The 22,821-nt window shown below is 39.6% G+C and overlaps 1 protein-coding gene across 1 annotated transcript in view; it reads left to right on the top strand.

Annotated features, from left to right (window-relative positions):
• Positions 1-22,821, top strand: part of AEBP2 (AE binding protein 2) — a 135,806-nt gene that overhangs the window by 88,361 nt on the left and 24,624 nt on the right. Inside the window, exons 4-5 of the mRNA XM_006155092.3 lie at positions 12,639-12,825; positions 18,912-19,036. Coding sequence (XP_006155154.1) covers positions 12,639-12,825; positions 18,912-19,036 — 312 coding nt within the window. The remainder of the gene's footprint in view (positions 1-12,638; positions 12,826-18,911; positions 19,037-22,821) is intronic.

The raw sequence follows: 22,821 nt of genomic DNA, 5'->3' as shown, positions 1-22,821 counted from the left end.
TTTTTTTTTTTTTTTTTTTTTTTTTTGTGGTGGGCTGAAATATTGGGTCTTACTATGTCATGATTTTTCTCTTCCAGTCTCCCAGCTGTGACAGTTGGTGTGCGCCACCAATCCTAGCTTTCAAGGTGGCTGGAAATCAACTCAGGTCTCCCTTCTAGCCTCAGCCTGCTGAGTAGCAATATCTACCTGACTTGCTCTTGCAGCTAGGCCATTTTTCCCACTTTTCATTACTAGAAATATTTTAATAAATGCTACATATTTTTACTTCATTTCCTTTCAATTGCTTACTTATGTACTTTGCCTTTTTTCTATAAGATTTTTTTCTGATTCATGAAACTATTATATAAACACGCATATGTAAATGTGTGTATATATGTAAGTGTATATTTATGTGTGTGTATATATGTAGATGTAGACATATAAATTTTATTTTTAAAATAAAGTTTGCTATTGGGCATCTGTATTCACCAGAGAGAGGCGGGGGGGGGGGGGGGCCAGAGAGAGAGAGAGAGAGAGAGAAAGAGAGAGAGAAAATACCCACCAGGAGAAATGATTATGCCACTGTTCTTTTTCTCCCTTTCTTTTGGGATTTTGGGCACGCACACAAATGCCTAGTGTGGTTTTCAGGCTGCCAGGTCTGAGACTCAAACTGCACAGTTGGCCAAGTGGGGTTTAGCCACTTCAACTAGTATGCCAATCTAGCTGGCCCAAGTTACGTATTTTTATCATACATAATATATCTTTTGCCCAGTCTCTCATTCCTCTTTAACTTTGTTTTTCCATTTCAAAGTTTTGATTTCTGTGCATTCAGATTACTTTTTTCTTTTTTTGAGAGATTTTTGCTATGTGACACATGTGCTTGCCAGACAACTCCTGGGGGGATGATCATGCTGCCATCCCTTCTCTTCCGTTCTCCTCTTGGGATTTTTGGCATGCACGTACACGTGCCTAGCTTGAGTTTCAGGTTGCCAGGTCTGGGACTCCAACTGTGGCCGCCCATGTGGGAGTCCAATGCCTTGACCACCATGCAACCTGTTAGCCCCACTGTTTTCTTTTTTTTTTTAATTTTGTTTTTTTACCTTTTTTGTTTTGTCAGAATTGCTAGAGGGCTTGTGTGCTCCTGAGAGCGAGGGAGAGAGAGAATGAGTGCGTGCGCTTGCATTTCATGCAAGCATGCACTTGTGAGCACTCCCCAATTGAGTGTGGTCACAATCTTTTTCTTCCATTTCTCCATCCCATCAAGATTTGCAGTCCACATGCTTGCTGTGGTTTTTTATGTGCTGGGACTGGGATTTTAACTGAGTTCAACCGTGTGCTATCTGACTCTACATGCACTGTTCTAAACTATCATACTGCAGGGCCAGGTCATCAAATGACTATTTTTATGTTACTTTTGTATTTGTAGAATAGAAAGCATATTGAACTCATTTTCATAAATTAGAAAACACAAGGTTTCTTTCTGTGATAGGAATCTAAATATTTTCTCATTTGACTTTGTTTTTGACTTTTTATAGTACTTTTTTTCTTAAATGCTGGTTTAAAACTTTTAATTTTGATGTTTATTTCTTAGAGACAAGATCTAAGAACTCTTGCACAGTATTTTTTTTTTACAGGTATTTGTAAAGAACTTCCAAGTAGTCTTATAAGCCAGGTTCTCCAATTAGCATTTTGCTAGTTTTACTTTATCCACTTACCTACCTACCTAGTAACCTGCCTTCCACTAACCCTATCTATCTCTCTTACTCCATCTCACCATCTATCTTCTTCACTCATCCTGTGTCTCCTTTACTTTTCAATCTCTCTTGTCATATACTTTTTTTTTTTTTTAAGTTTGTTTCTTCCATGAGTGATAAAGACAGCACCCTCCAATTGTGCCCTTAAGAGGTAATCTGCCTCCAGTCTCAGCCAACCTAGATCATGGGTATGTGCATGGCTGGGGTGCTTAGGGAGGACTCTGGGCATGAGTCTGGAACTTTTTCATGGGAATAATTCACACAGAACATGGTGTTTTACCACTGTGCCACTTTCTGGCCCTTCCTGCATGTTTTGCGAAATTATTTTAGAACAGCAGTATCATTGATGTCATTTTATCCCTAAATAGTTTAGTGTGTACTTGCTGAGAACAAGACCATGTACTTGCATAACCTCAACACAATTATCCACAACTAGAAATTTAACTTCATGGCATTAGCTATTGAAATTTCATTGCTTCTCCAACAGTGTTCTTTTTTTTTTTGGAGAGATTTTCACTGTAGGGCGCGCTCGCCAGACAGACAGAGAGAGACATAGAGACAAAAAGTGAGAAATCACCCCCCAGGGGGGATGGTCACGCCACAATCCCTTCTCCTCCATTCTCCTCTCGGGATCTTGGGCATGCACGCACACGCGCCCGGCGTGAGTTTTAAGCCACCAGGTCCGGGACGTGAACCGCGGTCGACTACGTGGGAGTCCAGCGACATAGCCATTACGCTAACTGCTGGTTCCCAACAGTGTTCTTTTTTGCAGTGTTCTTTTTTTTTCTTTCCCTTGACTGAAAATTCAACTCTGGATAATTCGCTTACACTTGGTTTTTATGCTTTTTAATTTATTTTCGTGTGTATGTACTACAGGCCACGTGCAACTATGAGAGAGAGAGAGAGGGAGAAGAATCCTTCGTAGGGCTCAGTCATCCCATGATTCCCTTCCTCAAGTATTTCAGGCCATTAGAGTCCAGTGCAAGTGTGCACATACTTGTCATGTTTTTAGGCATCTTCATAGTCTGGTATGTTACCACAGAGGCTGGGCTCCATTTAACCTTTAATTTCTCTCTGTCTTTATCCTTTATTGAACTGGTTTTTGTTTTTTGCCAGATAGTGGGTATGCTTGCCAGGAGGAAGGGAGAGAGAGAAAATAAGATCCAGTGCAGTGTGGTCACTCCACAATATCTTTTTTTTCCATTTCTCCATCATGTTGGGATTTGGGTAACAGATGCACACACATCCTGCATGTTTTTTTTTTTTTTTGGGGAGTTTTCACTGTAGGGTGGGTGCACTCGCCAGCAGTTAATAATAGAATATGTACATAATTTAAAAATGAATAAATGTACATATATTTTGAGTACACATGCTAATATCTTTTTATTATTAAAAATTTTGTTTAAAACAAATTTGCCCAGCACTAAGATAGTGGAACAGCGTCTGAAGCCACCTACATTATATAACACATTCAACAGAATCAAATTCTCCTAGCCTTCCCAGACTCTCAGAACCATTATTCCTCTTCCTCCTTCCATGAAGTCAATTTTTTTAGCTTGGACATAGGGAGGATAGATAGGTATTGCAATTAAATAGGAGGAATAAGATCTAGTATTCTAGAACACAGTAGGTGACTATAGTTCATCATTTATTGCATATTTCATTTTTTTTCTTTTGTTAAAGACATTTTTGCTCTAGGGCGTGTGCACTCTTCAGAGAGACCAAGACAGAGAATAAGAATCACCTTCCTGTGAGGAGCAGTCACACAACAATCCTTTCTCCTCCATCTCTCCCTCCTTTCAGAATTTTTGGACACAGATGCTCACATCTCTTGCATGTTTTTTTTTTTTTTTGGAGAGATTTTCACTGTAGGGTGCGTGCACTCGCCAGACAGACAGAGAGACATAGAGACAGAAAGTGAGAAATCACCCCCAGGGGGGATGGTCACGCCACAATCCCTTCTCCTCCATTCTCCTCTCGGGATCTTGGGCACGCACGCACACGTGCCCAGCGTGAGTTTTAAGCCACCGGGTCCGGGACACGAACCACGGTCGACTACGTGGGAGTCCAGTGACATAGCCATTACGCTAACAGCTGGTTCCCATATCCTGCATGTTTTTAAGCACCTGGGACCAGGATTCTAAAGTCTGATATAGTCATATGAGGTCCAGCTTCCTTAATGACCAAACCATGTGACTAGCCTTGCAATGGTGTTTTTTTTTTTTTTAAGTTTGTTATGGGGAGCATGTCTTGGTGGGGAGAGACAAAGTAATAGAGAGAGGGAAAGTGAGAAATTATCCCCTGAGGGGCGGGTGGCCAAGCCTCAATACCTACTTCTCCATTCTCCTCTTGGGGTTTGGGACATGGATGCACGTGAGCCCAGTGTGGTTTTCAAGCCACTGCCCTAAGACTCATTCCATTTAGTTGGCCATGTGGGACCCATCACTTTAAACTTCACATCACCTGGCTGGCCCTGCACTGGTAATTTTGAAGCATGTAAGTCATCATAACTCCTCAGTTTTGGGTTATTTGTTGTCTTTGTAGTAATTTGCTGGGACTTGCTCAGCAGAACATGTTTTTTTGAGTAGGGAAGCTGTGAATTAGAAATAAACACACAAAGACATACAAGTATAGAAAAGTGCGGATCAGGAGGGCCCAAATTTTCTGATGGAGAGAGCCGTGACCTCTAGGTGGTCCCAGGTTTGTTATTTTAAAGGGCAGAAAGCGGGGAAGAGGAAATAGAATGTAAAACCAATCATATTTGGATGTTAATTGACTGAAGATGTGATGACAACTGGTGCCACGTAGGTTTTTTTTGTTTTGTTTTGTTTTGTTTTTTAAACTTTCTTGGGGGCAGGGGAACCAGCAGTTAGCGTAATGGCTATGTCGCTGGACTCCCACGCAGTCGACCGCGGTTCGTGTCCCGGACCCGGTGGCTTAAAAAACTCACGCCGGGCGCGTGTGCGTGCGTGCCCAAGATCCCGAGAGGAGAATGGAGGAGAAGAGATTGCGGCGTGACCATCCCCCCTGGGGGGTGATTTCTCGCTTTCTGTCTCTATGTCTCTCTCTGTCTGTCTGGCGAGCGCACGCACCCTACAGTGAAAATCTCTCCAAAAAAAAAAAACACTTTCTTGGGGGCAAATTTTGATAAACACATGGTTTTTAAGAAACAGAAACTGTTGGGACTGGCAGGTGGATGGTGGTTAAGGGCCCTGGACTCCCATATAGCCAACCACAAACCACGATTTGAGTACTGGACCTGGTGGGTTCCTTTCTTCCTTTCCCTCTCTTGCTCTGTCCTTCTTTGGTAAAATTAAAAATGAGGGACCAGCAGTTGGTGTAATGGCTTTGTTACTGGAGTCACATGTAGTTGACCATGTTTCAATGTAGTTGACCATGTTTCAAGTCCCGTCCCCAGTGGCTTAAACTCACGCTGGGTGCGTGTGTGTGCATGCCCAAGATCCCAAGAGGAGAACGGAGGAGAAGGGATTGTAGCAGTGTGCCTATTCCCCCCCCCCCCTTGCCCCCCACTCCCCGGGTGGTGATTTCTTGCTTTCTGTGTCTCTGTCTCTCTCTTTCTGGCAAGTGCACACACCGGATAGCAAAAACCTCTCCAAAGGAAAAAAAAATGAATAAATAAATAAAGTTAAATAAAATAATTCTTTAAAAAAAATATTAGGTCCTGGGGAGGAAAAAAACATACTATTTTGTTGTTTTAGGCAAGTAGCATATTTGCATGTAAATTGTTTTTTTTTAACCATGTAAGTGACAGCTCTTATAAATAACAGCTCACAGAACCACATTTTTGTATGTGTCTAAAGGTCACCGTGTTTGTTTAGATTGGCTGCTAGCCACAATAATTAGGTTCAGATTCAGTGCATACTGTTTTGGAGAAAACAAAATTCTCAACTATATCACATCAAGGGCACTGGACCATCAATTTGCACCATCATAGATGAAATTACTGTTGCACTTGGTTAACATGGAATTTGTCATATTTTCCACTGGAAGTTGTTCATCTTTTGGCAGTTAATTTTTGGAGAGATATGTTGGACATACCGATAATTCATATGTTGTTCTGGTGCCGGAGATGTCATGGTGATTAAGGCGCTGGACTTAATCTACTAAGTTCAAGTCTACTGCGGTTCAAGTCCTGGACCTTTTGACTTGCTTTCTCTCTTTCTCTGTGTCTCTGGTGAGGATGTGTGTCCTATAGCAAACTAAAAAAAGAAAAAAGAATAAAGTTAAATAATAATAAAGATGTTATTGCTTGTCAAAATTCATTTTTGTATCTATTGGTAATTCTTGCCTGAATCACTTACCTTGATGTTTATAAAGTTTTTTCCATCACAATATTCCCATCTAGTGACTACGGCCTTCCGAGCTTTATATTACTCCTAATTCCTCTCTTAACTTCTCTACTCTTCCTTTACCCCAATCCCATTGTGTTAGCAAACCCTGTCAGTTTGACCTTGAAAGTATATTCGAGGGCCAGCAGGTGGTGTGTGAGTTAAGGGCTCTGGACTACCATATGCGGCTGCAATTCCTGGACGTGGTGACTTGCTTTCTCACTTTTCCTCGCTCTCCCTCTGTCCCTCTTTAGTCAAATTAAAAGGAATTAATAAATAAAATTAAAGTAATTCTTTTTTTTTTTTTTTGGAGAGATTTTCACTGTAGGGCGCGTGCGCTCGCCAGACAGACAGAGAGAGACATAGAGGCAGAAAGCGAGAAATCACCCCCCAGGGGGGATGGTCATGCCACAATCCCTTCTCCTCCATTTTCCTCTCGGGATCTTGGGCATGCACGCACATGCGCCCGGCATGAGTTTTAAGCCACCGAGTCCGGGACACGAACCGCAGTCGACTACGTGGGAGTCCAGCGACATAGCCATTACGCTAACTGCTGGTTCCCAGTAATTCTGTAATTAAAAAGAGAACATGTATTTTGAATGTGACTACTACTTTTCTCTTACCTTTTTACACAGTTCATCTTTTGTGTTTCTTGTCATTCTACAATTTGAAATGCGTGGTAATTTCCACTCTACACATTACAGTAGTCCCCCTTTATTCACACCTTACTTTCTGCACTTTCAGTACCTCCATTGTCCACAAATAGATGAGTACAGTAGAATAAGATATTTTGAGAGAGAGTCACACCAGATTCAAATAACTTATTACTATATACAGTGTTATAGTTGTTCTATATTAGTATTTATTTTGTTTTTAATCCTATATCTTGTAAGATTTTTAAATTTTATTTTAACATTTTAATTATTTTTTACATCGAATCACCATATATAGTTATAGCATGCCTCTTTTTTAATTTACATTTACTTATTTATTTTGGAGAGGCTTTTGCCATAGGGCGAGTGTACTCACCAGAGAGAGAGAGACAGAGAGACAGAAAGTGAGAAATCACCCCTCAGGAGGTTTGGCCATGCTGCAATCCCTTCTCCTCCATCCTCCTCTCGGGATCTTGGGCACGCATGCACATGTGCCCGGTGTGAGTTTAAGCCACCAGGTCCAGGGCTCAAACCACAGTCGGCTACATGGGAGTCCAGCAATATAGCCATTACGCCAACTGTTGGTCCCCTTTATTTATTTATTTATTTTAATTTGACTGGAGAGGTACAGAGTGAGAGACACCAAGAGCAAGAGAAAGTGAGAAAGCAAGCTGCCAGTTCCAGAACTTTAACCATAGTTGGCCATGTGGGACTCCAGTACCCTTAACCACCATGCCACTTGCAGGCACCTCATGTCAGATTTTTAAATTCAGCTATCATAGGTATGTTAATATCGAGAAAAACATTGTGTACTTAAGTTTCAGTACTATCTGAGGTTTCAGGTATCTGCTAGGGATCTTGGATCTTATCTTCCAACGATCATGGGGACCTCCGTAAATCCAGATTTCTTACTGTGGTGTACATAACATATAAGACTTCTTGTCTAATATTTCCTGCCTCTCTAGTCTCATTCACTCATTCCACCCTTATAAAATAGCTTTCTGCCATATCATACTATTTGTATTTCTCAAACGAATCATATTTTGTCTTGATTGTGGTTTAAGCAAGGTATACTTTACTTTTTCTTTTTCTTTCTTTCTTTTTTTTTTTTTTTTTTAAGTTTTTGCTATATGGTGCTTCCCTATCAGCCATCCAGCCAAATAGGGAAGGTGAGAAATCATCTCCCTTTGGGAAGATGGCCATGCCACAGTCTTTTTCTAATCTCTTCTCAGAAATTTTGGGCTTGAAAATCATGCCAGAAATTTTGGGCTTGAAAATCATACATGTGTATGTATGTGCATACATACACATGTTTGAGTTCTGGACCTGGTAGCTTAAAACTCATGCCAGGCGGGACCAGAAGTTAGCGTAATGGCTGTGTCGCTGGATTCCCATGTAGTTGACTGTGGTTTAAGTCCCAGATCCAATGTCCTGAGAGGAAAAGGGATTGCGGTGTGGACATCCCCTCCTGGGATGTGATTTCTCGCTTTCTGTCTTTCTGTCGAGCGCGTATGCCCTATAGCAAAAACCTCTCCAAAAAAAAAAAAGAAGAGAAAAAAACACCTCATGCCAGGCATGTGTGTGTGCATGCTGAAGATCCTGGGAGGAGAATGGAAAAGAGATTGCGGCGTGGTCATCCCCCTGCGGGGTGAATTCTCGCTTTTTCCTCTCACTGTGTCTGTCTCTTTTGGCGAACACACAAACCCTAAGGCAAAAACCTCTCAAAATTTTTTTTCTTTTTCTTTTAGAACAGCTACTTGTCCACAGTAGTAGCCAGGATATAGAGTTATTTTGGGTGAGGAAACATAGGATTTGAGGTGCACATTTTTCTGCTGTGTTTTTCAAGTTGCCAGGTTCAGGACTCAAACCACGTGGTTGGTCATGTAGGACCTGGCTCCCTTCACTGCGCTGTGGAACCGGCCCTACAGTGTACAGTTTAGAATGGTTAGTTGTGGGGCTATCAAGTGTCGTGGTGGTTGAAGGCGCTGGATTTTCCCACATAGGCCACCAGGGTTCAAGTCCTGGACTTGGTGGCTTGCCTTCTTTTCCCTTTCTCTCTGTCTCTCTCTGGTCAGATTAAAAAATAATAATAGATGGAATTAAATAAATAGTTATTTAAATAAAATGGTTAGTTGTATGTTATGTTTGGTACACCTGAATAAATAATAATTAACATAGGAAATGAAAATTTTAAATTTAGTTTGTCAGTTATGCTAATCATAATATATTCAGTAGTGATATTTGGATCATGGCTTTTATAGTGAACAGTGTAGTTCTTTGGCATTGTCATAATCTGCTGAAGATGACAAATTAAAAAAATCATTGTTCTTTGACCAGCTAGTGGTATAATCATTTCGGCAGCTGGATTTCACATGGCTGACTGTTAGGGTCCACCCAGCAGCTTGAAAAACATTTCAGGCCCATGTGGGTAAGTGAATAAAAATCTTGTGAAAAGAAATAGAGAAGAGATTGTGGCACCACCAACTTCCTTGGGGGGTGATTTCTGAGTCTATCTCTGTGCCACAAGTACACATGGCCTGTATAAAAAGTGAAAAGCAAAACAAACATTTTATTTTTAAAAATTTGCTTGAGAGCATGTACACGTGCGAAAGAGAGGCAGAGTGAGAGGAAGAACACAGTCCCAGGGCGATGTGGTCCTGTCACAATCCCCGTGTTTTCCATGCTCTCTGGATTTTGGATTCGCAGGCACATGTGCCCAGGATGTCTAGGACTTGAACTGTTAGGTTGGCCATGTGGGATATGGCTCCTTAACCAGAAAGTTGGTCACAGGACCAGCCCTGTAGCTAAGCATTTTTGATACAGGCTGTTGAGCACACATTCACAAGTTTGATAGAATAATTTAATAAATATCAATTTAAACCGATAGATATAGCTAATGTGTCTCTGTTTTCCCATGTCACTCTGTAACGTAGTTAACTCTATTTTCTTTTGAATTTACTGCTTTATGTATATGTCTTGATGAATATATAGAAGCTCTTCCAGGCAAGTGCCATCTTATTTGTCCTTCTACTTTTAGCATATTGTATAATACCAGCCATTGTTAAGTACTTGAACTAAAATCTTTAATCATTCCCTTCTCTGTTAACTTAGTGTACACCCTAGAGTGGGTAATGATTTTCAGTACCATGTGAGTGGTGTTAGATGCCCCCAAATCTCTCTTGTATGTCAGAATAATAATAATCTTTTGTTTGTTTGTTTGCTATCTATATGGTGTATGCAGTTGCAGAGAGAGAGGAAGTGTGTGCGCAAATGGGAAAGTGAGAAATCACACTCTCTGGGGGAGGGGGAGAAGTGGGGAGGGATGGCCACGGTGCAGTCCCTTCTTCTCTTCATTCTTCTCTCAGGATTTTTGGTAAGAATGCACATGTGGCTTATGGAAGTTTTAAGTCACTGGGTCCCAGGCTCAAACCATTCAGTTTGTTATGTGGGATCCAGCTACCTTGACCTCTTTGCCACCCGCTGGCCATATAATGTTCATTTTATTCATTCATGATAGAATGTGCTCATGCGTGTACGAGTAGTGGAAGAGTGAGAGTGAGAATGAACGAGAGAGAGATGAGTACCCTACAGGGTCTGGACAAATGATCCTCCAGTGCATCAGGTCTTGCGTACTTGTGTATGTGCCCAGTATGTTTCCTGGATGTGGGTTCTAAGTGTAGTTGCCATGTGATAACCCAGTTTGTATCATGCAGTACATTATCCATTGCAGGTGGGAGCTGGCCCAAAACAGAAGTTATTAGTAGAATTATATAAGGAATTTGCAGTAAAATATTTCAGCCAGCATCCATTTGATCAGATTTTTAAAATCTTCATTTATTTATTTTCATTCGTGGGGCAGACATCCTTCACAGTCTCACCACACTGTGATTTCCCTCTTCCCTTCAAAAGCTTCCAGTTTTTTAGGATCACGAAAGCACCTGGTATTTTCAGATCAAACCGTGGCCTCCTATTACATGGTAGTGCCCTACTTCTTGTACCACCGCACACCTGGGTCGATTTTTATCAATCTGTTGGTAATAAGGATACTGCCATGTAGTTCTGCTAGTGTATTTATAAATCTGTGAAATACAAGGTGCTTCTGGGAATATAAGTATTTATAAATGTACATTCTTGTCTTCAAAACGCAACAAAAGTGTACCTTGATACACAGTGAAAGTTTGGCTTCATCGTCAAAGGAAGACTAGCTCTTTTCCACCTGAGAGAGACTGTGGAGAAAGTTTGGATTTCTGCTAGAAGGTTGTGTTGTATTTTTAGAAGATTGAAATGGCTAGAGGTTCCTGACTTGAAAGAAAACACTAGGAGATGTGTAGGGTTTTATTCATTTTAATTTTATTTACTTTAAGTCTTTTTTGGGGGTGGTATTATGTAGACAAACTGTAATACAAGGTAAAGAGCCTGACAGTAATGTGATGGATATATTTGGTGTCAAACGTGACAGATTCACATGTTTGGGATTTGGTTGTCAAGTTAGAAACGAAGTAAGTTGGATAATCATAATCCAGGTGTGGCTTTTGCTACCAGGGAATCACTTTGAAAACTGCTCTACTTACTAAGGTTTGTTTGCTTGCATGCCTGAAAAATTTATTTCCTAAGATATAACTCGGAATCACCACTTGAATTATTGTAACTATTGTGCCCTAATTCTGTGATAGCTGAAAAATGTGCCTTTATTTCTTGAATAGGAGATCTGCCAGGTGAAGTTGGTAGTTAACCTTTTAACTTCTCAATCTTGCAGGTATAGAAGGCTAATAATGCAGTATTTAATGGAACTTTCAGAAGGTAGAATAAGACTAATACTGAACATGTTTTCTCTAAGTGTTTAATAGTTTGCCACATTTCTAACAGTGTGGAACAGTAGGAGGTTGCTGGAGGTTTCATAGTGTTTGTTTATTTATTTATTTTTTTGCCATAGGCGTGTGTACTTACCAGAGACCGAGAGAGGGAAATAAAAAATCACCACCCGGGGGTGATTTTCCTTCTCCTCCATCTCTGCTCTGGATTTTGGGCATGTACACATACATGCCTGGTATGATTTTCAAGCTAGAGTCTGGAACTCAAACCATGGTCGGCCATGTGGGAGCCCAGCACCTTAATCACCATGCCACCTGCTGGCCTCAGTAGTGTGTGTATCTTAAGAGAAATATTTAGGAATCCAAATAATTATAAGGATTTCTGATTTTTTTCTTGTGAAACCACTTACTGTTTCTGTCACTAAAGTGATTAATTTAATGGGTTTAATGAGTTTACTGGGAAGAATCTCACTATTTTTGTCTTGAGTCCAGTGGCAAGAACAGTAAAGAAAAGGAAGTCATGAAACTTGAACTTTGTTTTCTAGCTCTGGCACTGCCTGACGTATGTAACCTTCATGAAACATGAAAGGATTGTACTATGAATGGGCTGTACGGTTTCCTTTTCTGGTTCATCTAAAAAGTCATAACATTCTTTAGTGTGTCTGGGTTTTTTTGGGAGAGATATTTTTGCTGTAGAGCGTAAATGCTAGCCGGAGAGACAGAGAGAAACAGAAAGTTAGAAATCACCCCTTAGGTGGGATGGCCTAATTGTATTCCCCTGTCCTACATTCTCTTCTTGGGTTTTTGGACATGCATACACACGCCTGGTGTGAGTTTCAAGCAGTGTGTTCTGAGACTCGAACCATGGGCAACCACATAGAAGTCCAGTGCCCTAACCACTGTGCCACCTCCTGGTCCCTTAACTATGTTTTCCTTTGCAAGAACATGTTGTGGTCAGTTAGGTGAATATTAGACTAAAATGAATCCTAATGAGCTACTGATTTACTTCTGAAAATATGAAATATTCACTTCTGTTCTGCTCACACCCAACACAGCATCTCTAACATTTCTTTTCCTCTTATTTTTATTTAGTGTGTCGTTGGTGGCTGCAATGCCAGCTTTGCGTCTCAGGGAGGACTAGCACGCCATGTACCTACACACTTCAGTCAGCAGAACTCCTCAAAAGTTTCTAACCAGCCAAAGGCCAAAGAAGAATCTCCTTCTAAAGCTGGAATGAACAAAAGGAGGAAATTAAAGAACAAAAGAAGGCGCTCATTACGTAAGTGTTTAACTTAGAAAATCTGTATGCATTAAATGGCTTTTGTATCTGTCTTAACTTTTATGCAAATCTAGTTTCCTCAACTCTGCTTATCCATTTCTATTAAAAGTAATAAAGGGCTGGTCCTCTCGCTTAATGTTAAGCTGAATCCTCCATGGCCGACTGCTGTTCAAGTCTCTTGAAGACCATGCTGGGCGCAGGTGCATGTGTGCCTCAAATCCTGACAAGAGAAGGAAATGAAGGAGAAAGGGATTGCAACTTGACCTCATTCCATTGTGGGGTGCTATCTCCCTCTCTTTCTCGCTCTCTGGTGAGCACGTGTACCTACTCTGGCAGTTAAAAAAAGAGTAATGAGTAGATGGATACCTATCTTTCAGTGTGAGAATTCAGTGACATGTTTATAGTAGCTAACGGGGTTTAAGTATATAAGCTTGTAGAATACAAATTCTGTATAGAATTAGATTTTGGGGGGAATTTTGATACTGTTCTAAATTAGGAAAATTTAAAATAGGGTATTTTTGGACATTTTTTTTTTTTTTTAGAAAATTTGAACATGTTGCAGATAAAAATTAGTAAAACTTAAGTAGCCTATGTACTCTGAAGTGCTGTGAGGAGTAAGAAAATTTAAGTTCATCTTTGTCATAGTACATACGTACAGTGGATTGTGTGACATACGCACAGTGGCAGTGTGCTTACTTACCAGGTTACATGATGTGTTCTTGTTGTTTAAAATGGGAAAGAATTAGATTGAATGGATTGTAAGTGCTGTGAGGAGGGATTGACATTAAATCCTTAGTGCCCAGCACCATGTCTGGTTCTTCATGTCAGCTGGTGAATTTAATATTCTCAATGAAAAAGTAAGAATGAATGAGTGAATGAGAAAATTAAACTGTCACTGTAAGGTAGTCCATTGCAGGAGAGAACTGGAAAGAAAAAAAGAAAGCTTCTCTTGGGATTTGTTTAGTCTATAGAAGAGACTCCAAACACTAATCCAGACTTAAATATAAAACTAGTCTCTAAAACATTGGGATCTTTTGTTATCCAGAGGTACCACTCACAAATGAACAAAACACAAAAAATAAAACTTTCCTGGAGTCTTTTTTAAAAATTTCTTATTGTTGAGACCAGCAGATGTCATAATGCTTTTGTCGCTGGACTCCCACGTAGTTGACTATGGACTTGGCAGCTTAAAACTCATACTGGGGACCAGCAGATGGTATGATGATTATGTCAGTGGACTCCCAAGTAGTTGACCGTAGTTTGAGTCATGGACACAGTGGCTTAAAACTCAGGCCAGGGGACTTGCAAGTGGTGTGGTGGTAAAGGACGCTGGATTTCCACACGATTGACCATAGTTCAAGTCCTGGATTTGGTGGTTTGCCGCCGCCCCCCACCCCCACCTCCCCTACCCCACTCCTCTCTCTGGTCAAATCAAAACTAACTAAATAAATAAATGGACAAATAAAGTTAAATAAAATAAATCCTTAAAACAAAACAAAACTCACACGAGGCTTGTGTGCATGCCCAAAATCCCAAGAGATGACTGGAGGAGAAGGGATTGTGGCGTGGACATCCTCCTGGTGGTGATTTCTTGGTTTCTTTCTTTCTGGCCAGAACATGCACCCTATAGCAAAAATCTCTCTCTTTCCTAAAGGAAAAATGACAAAAAAAGAGAAAAAAAGAAAGAAAAGAAATTCTATGCATGCATTTTTAAAATCTTTAGAGGAGAAGTGACTGCGGTGTGGTTACTCCCCGGGGGCGATGATTTCTGTCTGTCTTTCTGTCTCTCACTGGTGAGCACAGACACCGTATAACAAAAATCTCTCTCTCTCTCTCTTTTGTTAAAAAATTACTTACTGTTTTTTTATGTTTGTTTGTTTTTGAGAGTTTTTGCTATAGGGTGCGTGCGCTTGCCAGACAGACAGACAGACAGAGAGACAGAAAGCAAGAAATCACCCCCCGGGGGGGATGGCTATGCCGCAATCCCTTCTCCTCCATTCTCCTCTTGGGATCATGGGCACGCATGCACACGCGCCTGACGTGAGTTTAAGCCACTGGGTCCAGGACTCGAACCGTGGTTGACTACGTGGGAGTTCAGTGACATAGCCATTACTCTAACTGCTGGTCCCAAAAGTTACTTACTATTGAAATAAACATGTTTGTTTATTGTCAAAACTGGTATTCAGTTGAAGTTATGGATCCATTTTCTTTTTGACCTCCCTTTATAAAAACGTTAATAATATCTTAGTCGTTTTACTTGAATTTTGAATTGAGTAGCTAGCAGTCAAAGAAAATTACTATGTATTTACCATGACAGTTGAAACCAAGAGTAAGTTCCCCACCTATTTGACCTGACTTGATTACATGTTGGTCTTAGTGTTTACACAGTGTAGTTCACTCTCTGTATCCATGAGTTATGCATTTGTGGCTTCCACAAGCTGTGGATAAAAAATATTGGAAAAAAATTCAGGAAAACAATATGACAATAAAAAAAAGGGATAAGTTAAAACTAATGGAGTATAGCAATTATTTATGTAGCATTTTTATGGTACTAGCTATTTTAAGTAATCTAGGTATAAATTACAGTATATGTGAGGATATGCACAGTTTATGTACAGATAGTATGCCATTTAATAAAAAAAGGCTTGGGTACTTAAGAGATTCACTACATTTGCTTTAGTACATGTGTGTGTGTGTGCGCGTGCATACACATTTTGTGGTTTTGATTCTGAAGTACCTTAGATATGCATCTCCTACAAATAAAAGTACTCTTCTACAAAGTCATAGCATCCTTAGTACACCTAAGGATAGAAACAATCAACATAACATGCATAGTTTTTTTTAAAGTTTTTTGCCGTAGGGTGTGTTAACTCGCCAGAGACAGAAAGGGAAAGTGAGAAATCACTCCCCAGGGGGCCTTGCCATAACGCCATTTCTGCTTCTCTGGTATCTTGGCGGGATTTTGGGGAAATACATACACATGCTAGCTGTGATTTTCAAGCCTCCAGGTCTAGGACTCAAAGATGTGGTCAGCTATGTGGGAATCCAGTGCCTTAAGCACTGCACCACCTTCTGGCCCCAGTATGTATAATTTTCAACCACAGGAAAAGTTTTTATGTTCATGGTTTCTAGGATTTTTGATTATATATCTCATCAGTTAAAAGATCACTTGGTCTTAGGCACTGGATTCCCATGTGACTGACGTGATCAGCTTGATAATTATGCCAGGTGTGTATACGCGTGTGTTCAAAAATCCCAGGAGGAGAAAGGATTGCGATATAGCAACGCCCCTTGGGGGATGATTTCTCATGTCCTCTCTCTCTACCTTTTCTCTGTCTCTCTTTCACAAGTGCATACATCCCATGGCAAAAACCTTAAAAAATAAGCTTGTACACACAGTCTTTACATGTGTAATTTATATGTGTGTACAGAAAATGCAACTAATGCACATTATAAAGCAATTGCCAGAAAAAAATACTAAAAAAAGACAAGATAAAGGCTGTCCCAAGGCCTCTTATTTGAGGGAGCCAAATCCCATTTGGCCAACTGCGTCATTCAAATCCCAGTCCCTGGCAGCTTGAAATACATGCATGGTGCATGTGCATGTGTGGTCCAAATCTCAACATGGTAGGGAAATTAAAGAGAAGGGATTGTGGAGGGTGCTTTTTGTTCCCTCTGGTAAGCACATATGTCCATTGACAAATAAAAATAAAAAAGGAAAAGGGAGAAGTTAGTGTAATTTTGTTTTGCTCTAATGGATCATGATACTCATTTGCTTTGGAGACTACTGTTGTAGTTTGGTGTCTTTTTTTTCCTTTGATTGTCAAAGGGTGTACACACCTTTGAGAAGGAGAGAGAGAATCCCCCCCTCCCGCCCTCGTGGAGTGTGATCACACCATGGTCCTTTTTCTTCTTCTTCTTTTTTTTTTTTTTTTTTTTCAGGATTTTGCTTTATTTTTTTTTTTTTTTTGAGAGGATTTTGCTATAGGGTGCGTACGCTCGCCAGACAGACAGAGACAGAGAGACAGAAAGCAAGAAATCACCCCCCAGGGGGGATGGCCACACCACAATCCCTTCTCTTCCATTCTCCTCTCGGGATCTTGGGCACGCACGCACACGCGCCCAGCGTGAGTTTTAAGCCACTGGGTCCGGGATGTGAACTGCAGTCACCTATGTGGGAGTCCAGCGACAGCCATTATGCTAACTGCTGGTCCTCTTTTTCTTCTTTTTTCCATATTGTCAGGATCTTGGCATTTCTGTGCATGCTTCTGAGGTGTTTTGTAAGCCACTTGGGTTAGGATTTGAACAGTGGTTGCCCTTTTGGGACCCAGGTCTAGATATACCTTACTTAACCACTGTGCTATAGGGCACGGCCTCTAATTTGGTGTTCTTAGTATTTTTACTCTCAGCAGTGGAGGTAAATCTGGTTAAGGTCTAAATACATTGATTCTTATTATGAGGGTACCTTTCTTTATTTTGAATTTAATTCAAGTGATGACTTGATGTTTAAAGGTTAAAATAGAAGTCCTTGATTAGAGAGACTTACAGGGAAATAAGTCATTGTTTTCTTGGAATGCTTCTATTTGGGGGAAAACATGCATTTAGAGAGCATAGAGAAACTACATACTTTTTTCAGTAACCACAGAAAAGAATTTGTTTTTTCAGCATTAGATAAAATCATTTTTTTATCTTCCCCAAAATGTCAGATACTTTTCTAATTTTCCATTGTCGTTATATTTTTAGTCTTGTGAATTTTGCCAATTTATTAGTGCAAGTTGTTTTGTTTAAATCAAGTGAAGGAAAAAATACAGGAGAAAAGAGCTGTCTAGATTTTTTTTTAAGAATTATTATTTTTTATTCGTCATTATTAAAATTTGACCAGAGATCCAGAGAGAGAAAGTAAGAAAGAGAAAGTAGAGAAAGCAAGATGCCAGATTCAGTACATGAACTATGGTTGGCCATGTGGGAGTCCAGGTCTTGACCACCACGCCACCTGCTGACCCGTGGTTGTCGTTTGTTGAACAGGACACGCGGTGAGGTTGTCCCTTCTACAAAAGCTATGATGATTTGTGTAGATGTTCTGAAAGCTCTGATTTTATGGTAAATCAGCATCCATGTAATTCATTGTGTGCTGTACCAGGAAGTCAAGGCATTTCTTTTGTTGTTAATACAATTGAGTTTTTAATTAAAGATTTGAAAAATTACATGTATTAATAAATGCTGCAACTACAAATTTATTATTTTTATTTTCACCAACTTTCTCATCAGGAATAAGAATAGCACAATTTATAAGAATATTTTGTGAGATGAAAATGGAAATTTAAAGTGTTCAAGTAATACAAGCTCATTAATGTAAACTGCTTTATGATTTACAAGGCATATTTTATGTGCATTGGCTGTATTTAACCACAATCTGTAGTTGTTATGCTATCCCCATTTTACATATAAGGAAGCGGTCAAATATAGGTTAAGCTGTTTGTTCCCCAAGACACAGCTGATAACTGGTGGAGCTGGGGTTAGAATTTTTGTGGACTGATTAGGATTTGAACATGTATTTGTATATTTCTTAGATCTTTGTTGGGAAGTTATTTATAATTAAGAATATATTTGTCAAAAACCTGAAAATATTATGACTACTTTGTCAAAATTGGAACAGTTTTGATTATATATTAATACAGAATGTGTTTTCATGTCTGGCATGGTAAGATTGAGATCCCAGTGTGGCGTGCACATTCTGTGCTTCAGATAGAAAATGCAGGATTGGTGCTGATGAGAGTCGCTGAAGTAAATAAAATAGCATGAAAAAGGAAGTTCTTGAAATGTGGAATCATGCAGTCTGAGTTTCGAACCTGTTACTAAGGGGTAGAATTAACCTACTTTTTCTTATTATTTGTAATTCTTTTTTCACACCTCTTCATTTTCTCAGTTCATATTGTGAAAGTAAAGAATATCTTGCATTAAACATTGTGTAGGCATATGTTAATTGTTTCAATCTTTATTACTTTGTGAAAAATAGACTATTAGGCTGTATAGGAGATTGCTACATTTTTCTAAATATGCTTTACCTTTTTTGTGTTGACCTTTAGCCCGACCACATGATTTCTTCGATGCACAAACACTGGATGCGATAAGACATCGAGCCATTTGCTTTAACCTCTCAGCTCATATAGAAAGTTTAGGAAAGGGACACAGTGTTGTTTTTCATAGTACTGTAAGTATTCTCTCTCTCTTTTTTTTCTTCCCCAAAAGTTTGTATATGGAATTGCAGAAAGTATGTTTTGACTTTCATAGTCATATTTCTGACAAAACAAGAGTCCACAAACGTTTTGCTTTATCAGTATTTTTAAAAAAACTACTGTATTTTTGGTAATTAAGTAGATATTTTGCACAATTTTATTGGATCATCAAAAGTCATAACATATTTTTCTGTTTTTCTATGTGAAAATGCATTGTGACATTTCTGACGACCCAGTACATGTTCATGACTAAACTGAATAGTATTTAACCTTTTGTTTGATTTACTTAAGAATATTTGGGTGGCATGTCATGTACATTGGACTGGGTTCTGATCTTAATTAAAGTAGGTGTTTTTTTCTGAACTCTGATTTCCTCATTTATAAAATTAAAAAAAAAGAAATATTAGGCTCCATTTAGCTCTAAGGAGTTTCCTTTGAATGCTGTGTGTTATATGTTCTTTTACCACCATGCATGTCCCAAATTTTAGATAAATAGATAATATTGGCCATTAGATTAAAGTTTAATGAGTGATAGATTGATTTAGTTAGTTATTTGCTTTTTTATGCCACAGGACACATGTACTTGTGGGAGAGAGACAGAGAGGGAAAGTGAGAAACTACCCTTCGAGAGATGGCCATGCCACAGCCGCTTTTCCTCCAGTCTTCTCTTGGGATTTTGGGCACTCACGCACACGTGCCTGGTGCAGTTTTCAAGCCACTGGGTCTGGGCCTCGAATTGTGGTTACCCATGTATGAGTCCAGTGCCTTAACCACAGGCCACCCTCTGATCCTTGTTTTGTTTTGTTTTTGTTTTTAATGCCAGAGGACGAGTGTGCATACCAGGAAGAAAGAGGGAAAGCAACCCCTAACTGTGCCTGGTCAGGCTGCAGTCCTTTCTGCCCAAGTTCTCCATCCTGTGAGAGCCCTGTGCATGCGCATACATTCATCTTTGTTTTTAAGTCTTTAGGTCTGGGATTCAGACCTTAGTGCCATGTTGGATTTGACTCGCTTTGTGTGGGGCCTAGTAGCTGTGCTATGGGGCTGCCACAATGACTGCATTTTTGATATGGAAGAAACATTCTGAATTTGGAAAAGTAATAAGTTTATTTTTTGGTTAACTAAGAGTAATAGAGTCATTCTTTTTTCTATACTCCTTAACGTTATTAACTAGTCATCTTTAAATTGGTATAGTTTAGGTGTCGGGTGAGTTAGTAAGGGTAAATTGTAGAGCAGACTCTCGGCAGTTTGAATCCATAGAAAATGCACTGTTTAATTTTGGCTTTGAAATATAAAACATGCTATATTTGGATTACATTTTATATTTTAATCAAATGCATAAGAGTTTTGAAAAATTGTCGTTGATAACAATATCTTGTTTGTACAAGAAAGTACAGAATAGTCTGTATTTTCTGCATCAACTAAATATATTGGGGTTTACTTGTATTTTTTGTTCTTCTCTTATTCTTAGTTTTCAGTTATTTACCTTTTCTTTTTTATTTTAAAGTGTGTACTTAAATGTATTTCATTTCTCATCTGTCTGATCCACTTGAATTCTCATCTGTCTTGCTCACCTCTTGACTACTGCCTTTTTTTTTTTTTTTAATGTCAAAAGCCGTTGCCCATACTGCTTTTACCACAATCTGTTGTATGGGTCTCTCTGGTATGTTTTTATTTTAAAGATATGCAAACATTCATACAATGTGTTTTTTTGTGGATTATCAAGAAATTGTTAGAAGATAGAGTGACTCATTAAAGGTTGAAAAAGGACCTTCCAGTATTTGATTTTTATGTAATAAAATCTAAGTGTAGGTTATACCAGACTCTAATAAATGTAGTTTTCTAAGGTTGAATGAGTCAAAAAAATATGCAGTAATGGATTTTAAATGAGTCAAGAAGTAGCCAGTAGTGGATTTTATTTATGGAATAAATTTAAATGGAAGCATGCTTAACATAATGTAAGGCAAGTTATTAAAAGAACCACTTTCATAATATGATTTTGTGATCATTTTTAATCACTGCCCACCTACTCTTGTGTCTTTACTCAAAGTTTATAGACATTGGAACAAGAGACTGGAAGAGTTATGTGCTTCTTCTGGTGCGACGTAGTTTAGTGGTGTGTTATCATTACATAGGGTTCAGCGACCCCTAACTCTAGTCTGTGCATGGATTCCAGGGGAAGAACTCTTGCATTATTTAAACTGAAATAAGTGCTGTGCAAAGAAGGGAGGAAGTAGACAGCCAACGTGTCAGTAAACATTGTCAAGTTTTTAAATAATGTAGGGTAGAATTGAGAACAAATAGGTAAGGATGTGAAGGAGTGAGCAGTGAATTGAAGATAGGGAACCAAAGGCAAGGAGTTAGAAAATGAAATAAAGAGTAATGGTATCCTTTTCTTTTCTCTTTTTTTTTTTTGGAGAGGTTTTTGCTATAGGGAGCATGCACTCGACAGAGAAAGCGAGAAATCACTCCTCAGGAGGGATGGCCACACCTTAATGTCTTTTCCTCCTCCTCTCAGGATCATGGGCATGCATGTACACGTGCCCGGTGTGAGTTTAAGCCACCAGGTCCAGGACTTGAACCACGGTTGACTGACTACATGGGAGTCCAGCGACATAGCCATTACACTAACTGCTGGTCCCTTCTTTTCTGACAGTGAAAGGCCTGAGATGTCTGAGTTTGAGGAAAGGTGCACCATACTTAATGCCGTTTTAAACAACTTAGGAAACATGGTTATCTATATAAGGATAAAGAAGCTAGATGGAAAAATTAATAGGGTTTGAAGACCAGGAAGGACTAAAATGGCTGCTCTGATAAATTTGGTGGGACTCACCAAAATCAGAGGCTTGTTCAGTGGTGAATGTTGAATCCTTCTTTGAAATGTAAGGTATTATGGCTATGATATAGTGAGTTATAAATCTTTTTTTCTTTATAAAGGTCAATGAGATATAGTTAACCAGGTCCAGAGTGTGGCATTAAGCTTTATTTGTTGGTTCCTGTAAGTATTGAGAACCTACTGTGTGCCAGGTACTAATGTTTCAGTAGTGAATAAAACAGAGTAACAGAACAAAAGCTTTGCTTATGTCCTGGTGTAAGAGACAAGACAACCAAGGTATCACTAAACTTGTAAAAATATGGGACCAGCAGTTAGCATAAGGGCTATGTTGCTGTACTCCCATGTAGTCGACCGCGGTTCGCGTCCTGGACCCGGTGGCTTAAAACTCAAGCCGGGCGTGTGTGCTGTGCATGCGTGCCTAAGATCCCGAGAGGAGAATGGAGGAGAATGGATTGCGGCATGGCCATCCCCCCTGGAGGGTGATTTCTCACTTTTTATCTCTCTGTCTGTCTCTGTCTGTCTGGCGAGCGCACGCTCCCTATAGCAAAAACCTCTGAAAACAAAACAAAACAAAACAAAAAGAAAAACAAAAACAAAAACTTTAAAGTGAGGGTATAGGCTATTCATTTATTGGGAGATGAACGTTTTGGTCTGAGGGGAAATCAAATATAACAATCTGAGGTGAGAATATGCTAGTTATGCTTGAGAGACATGACAACATTGAGGCGGCCAGTGTAGCTGGAGGGAATGAGTGAGGAGGAGTAGGAGATAGGTCATTGGGAGAACTTTTTGGACTAAGATCTTGGCTTCCCCCTCCCCCTAATTGCCATAGGATATGTGTGCTTGCCAATGAGAGAGAGAAAGATTGGGGCAGGGGGAGAGGTAAAGGGAGAAAGCATGTTCTTTCTCTCCGCCCCTAACACCGCT

This window comes from Tupaia chinensis, unplaced genomic scaffold (genome assembly GCF_000334495.1).
Source record: "Tupaia chinensis unplaced genomic scaffold, TupChi_1.0 Scaffold000434_1, whole genome shotgun sequence".
Classification (NCBI taxonomy): domain Eukaryota; kingdom Metazoa; phylum Chordata; class Mammalia; order Scandentia; family Tupaiidae; genus Tupaia; species Tupaia belangeri.
Note: the sequence above shows the minus strand (reverse complement) of the source record. Positions and strands in the feature narration are given on the sequence as shown.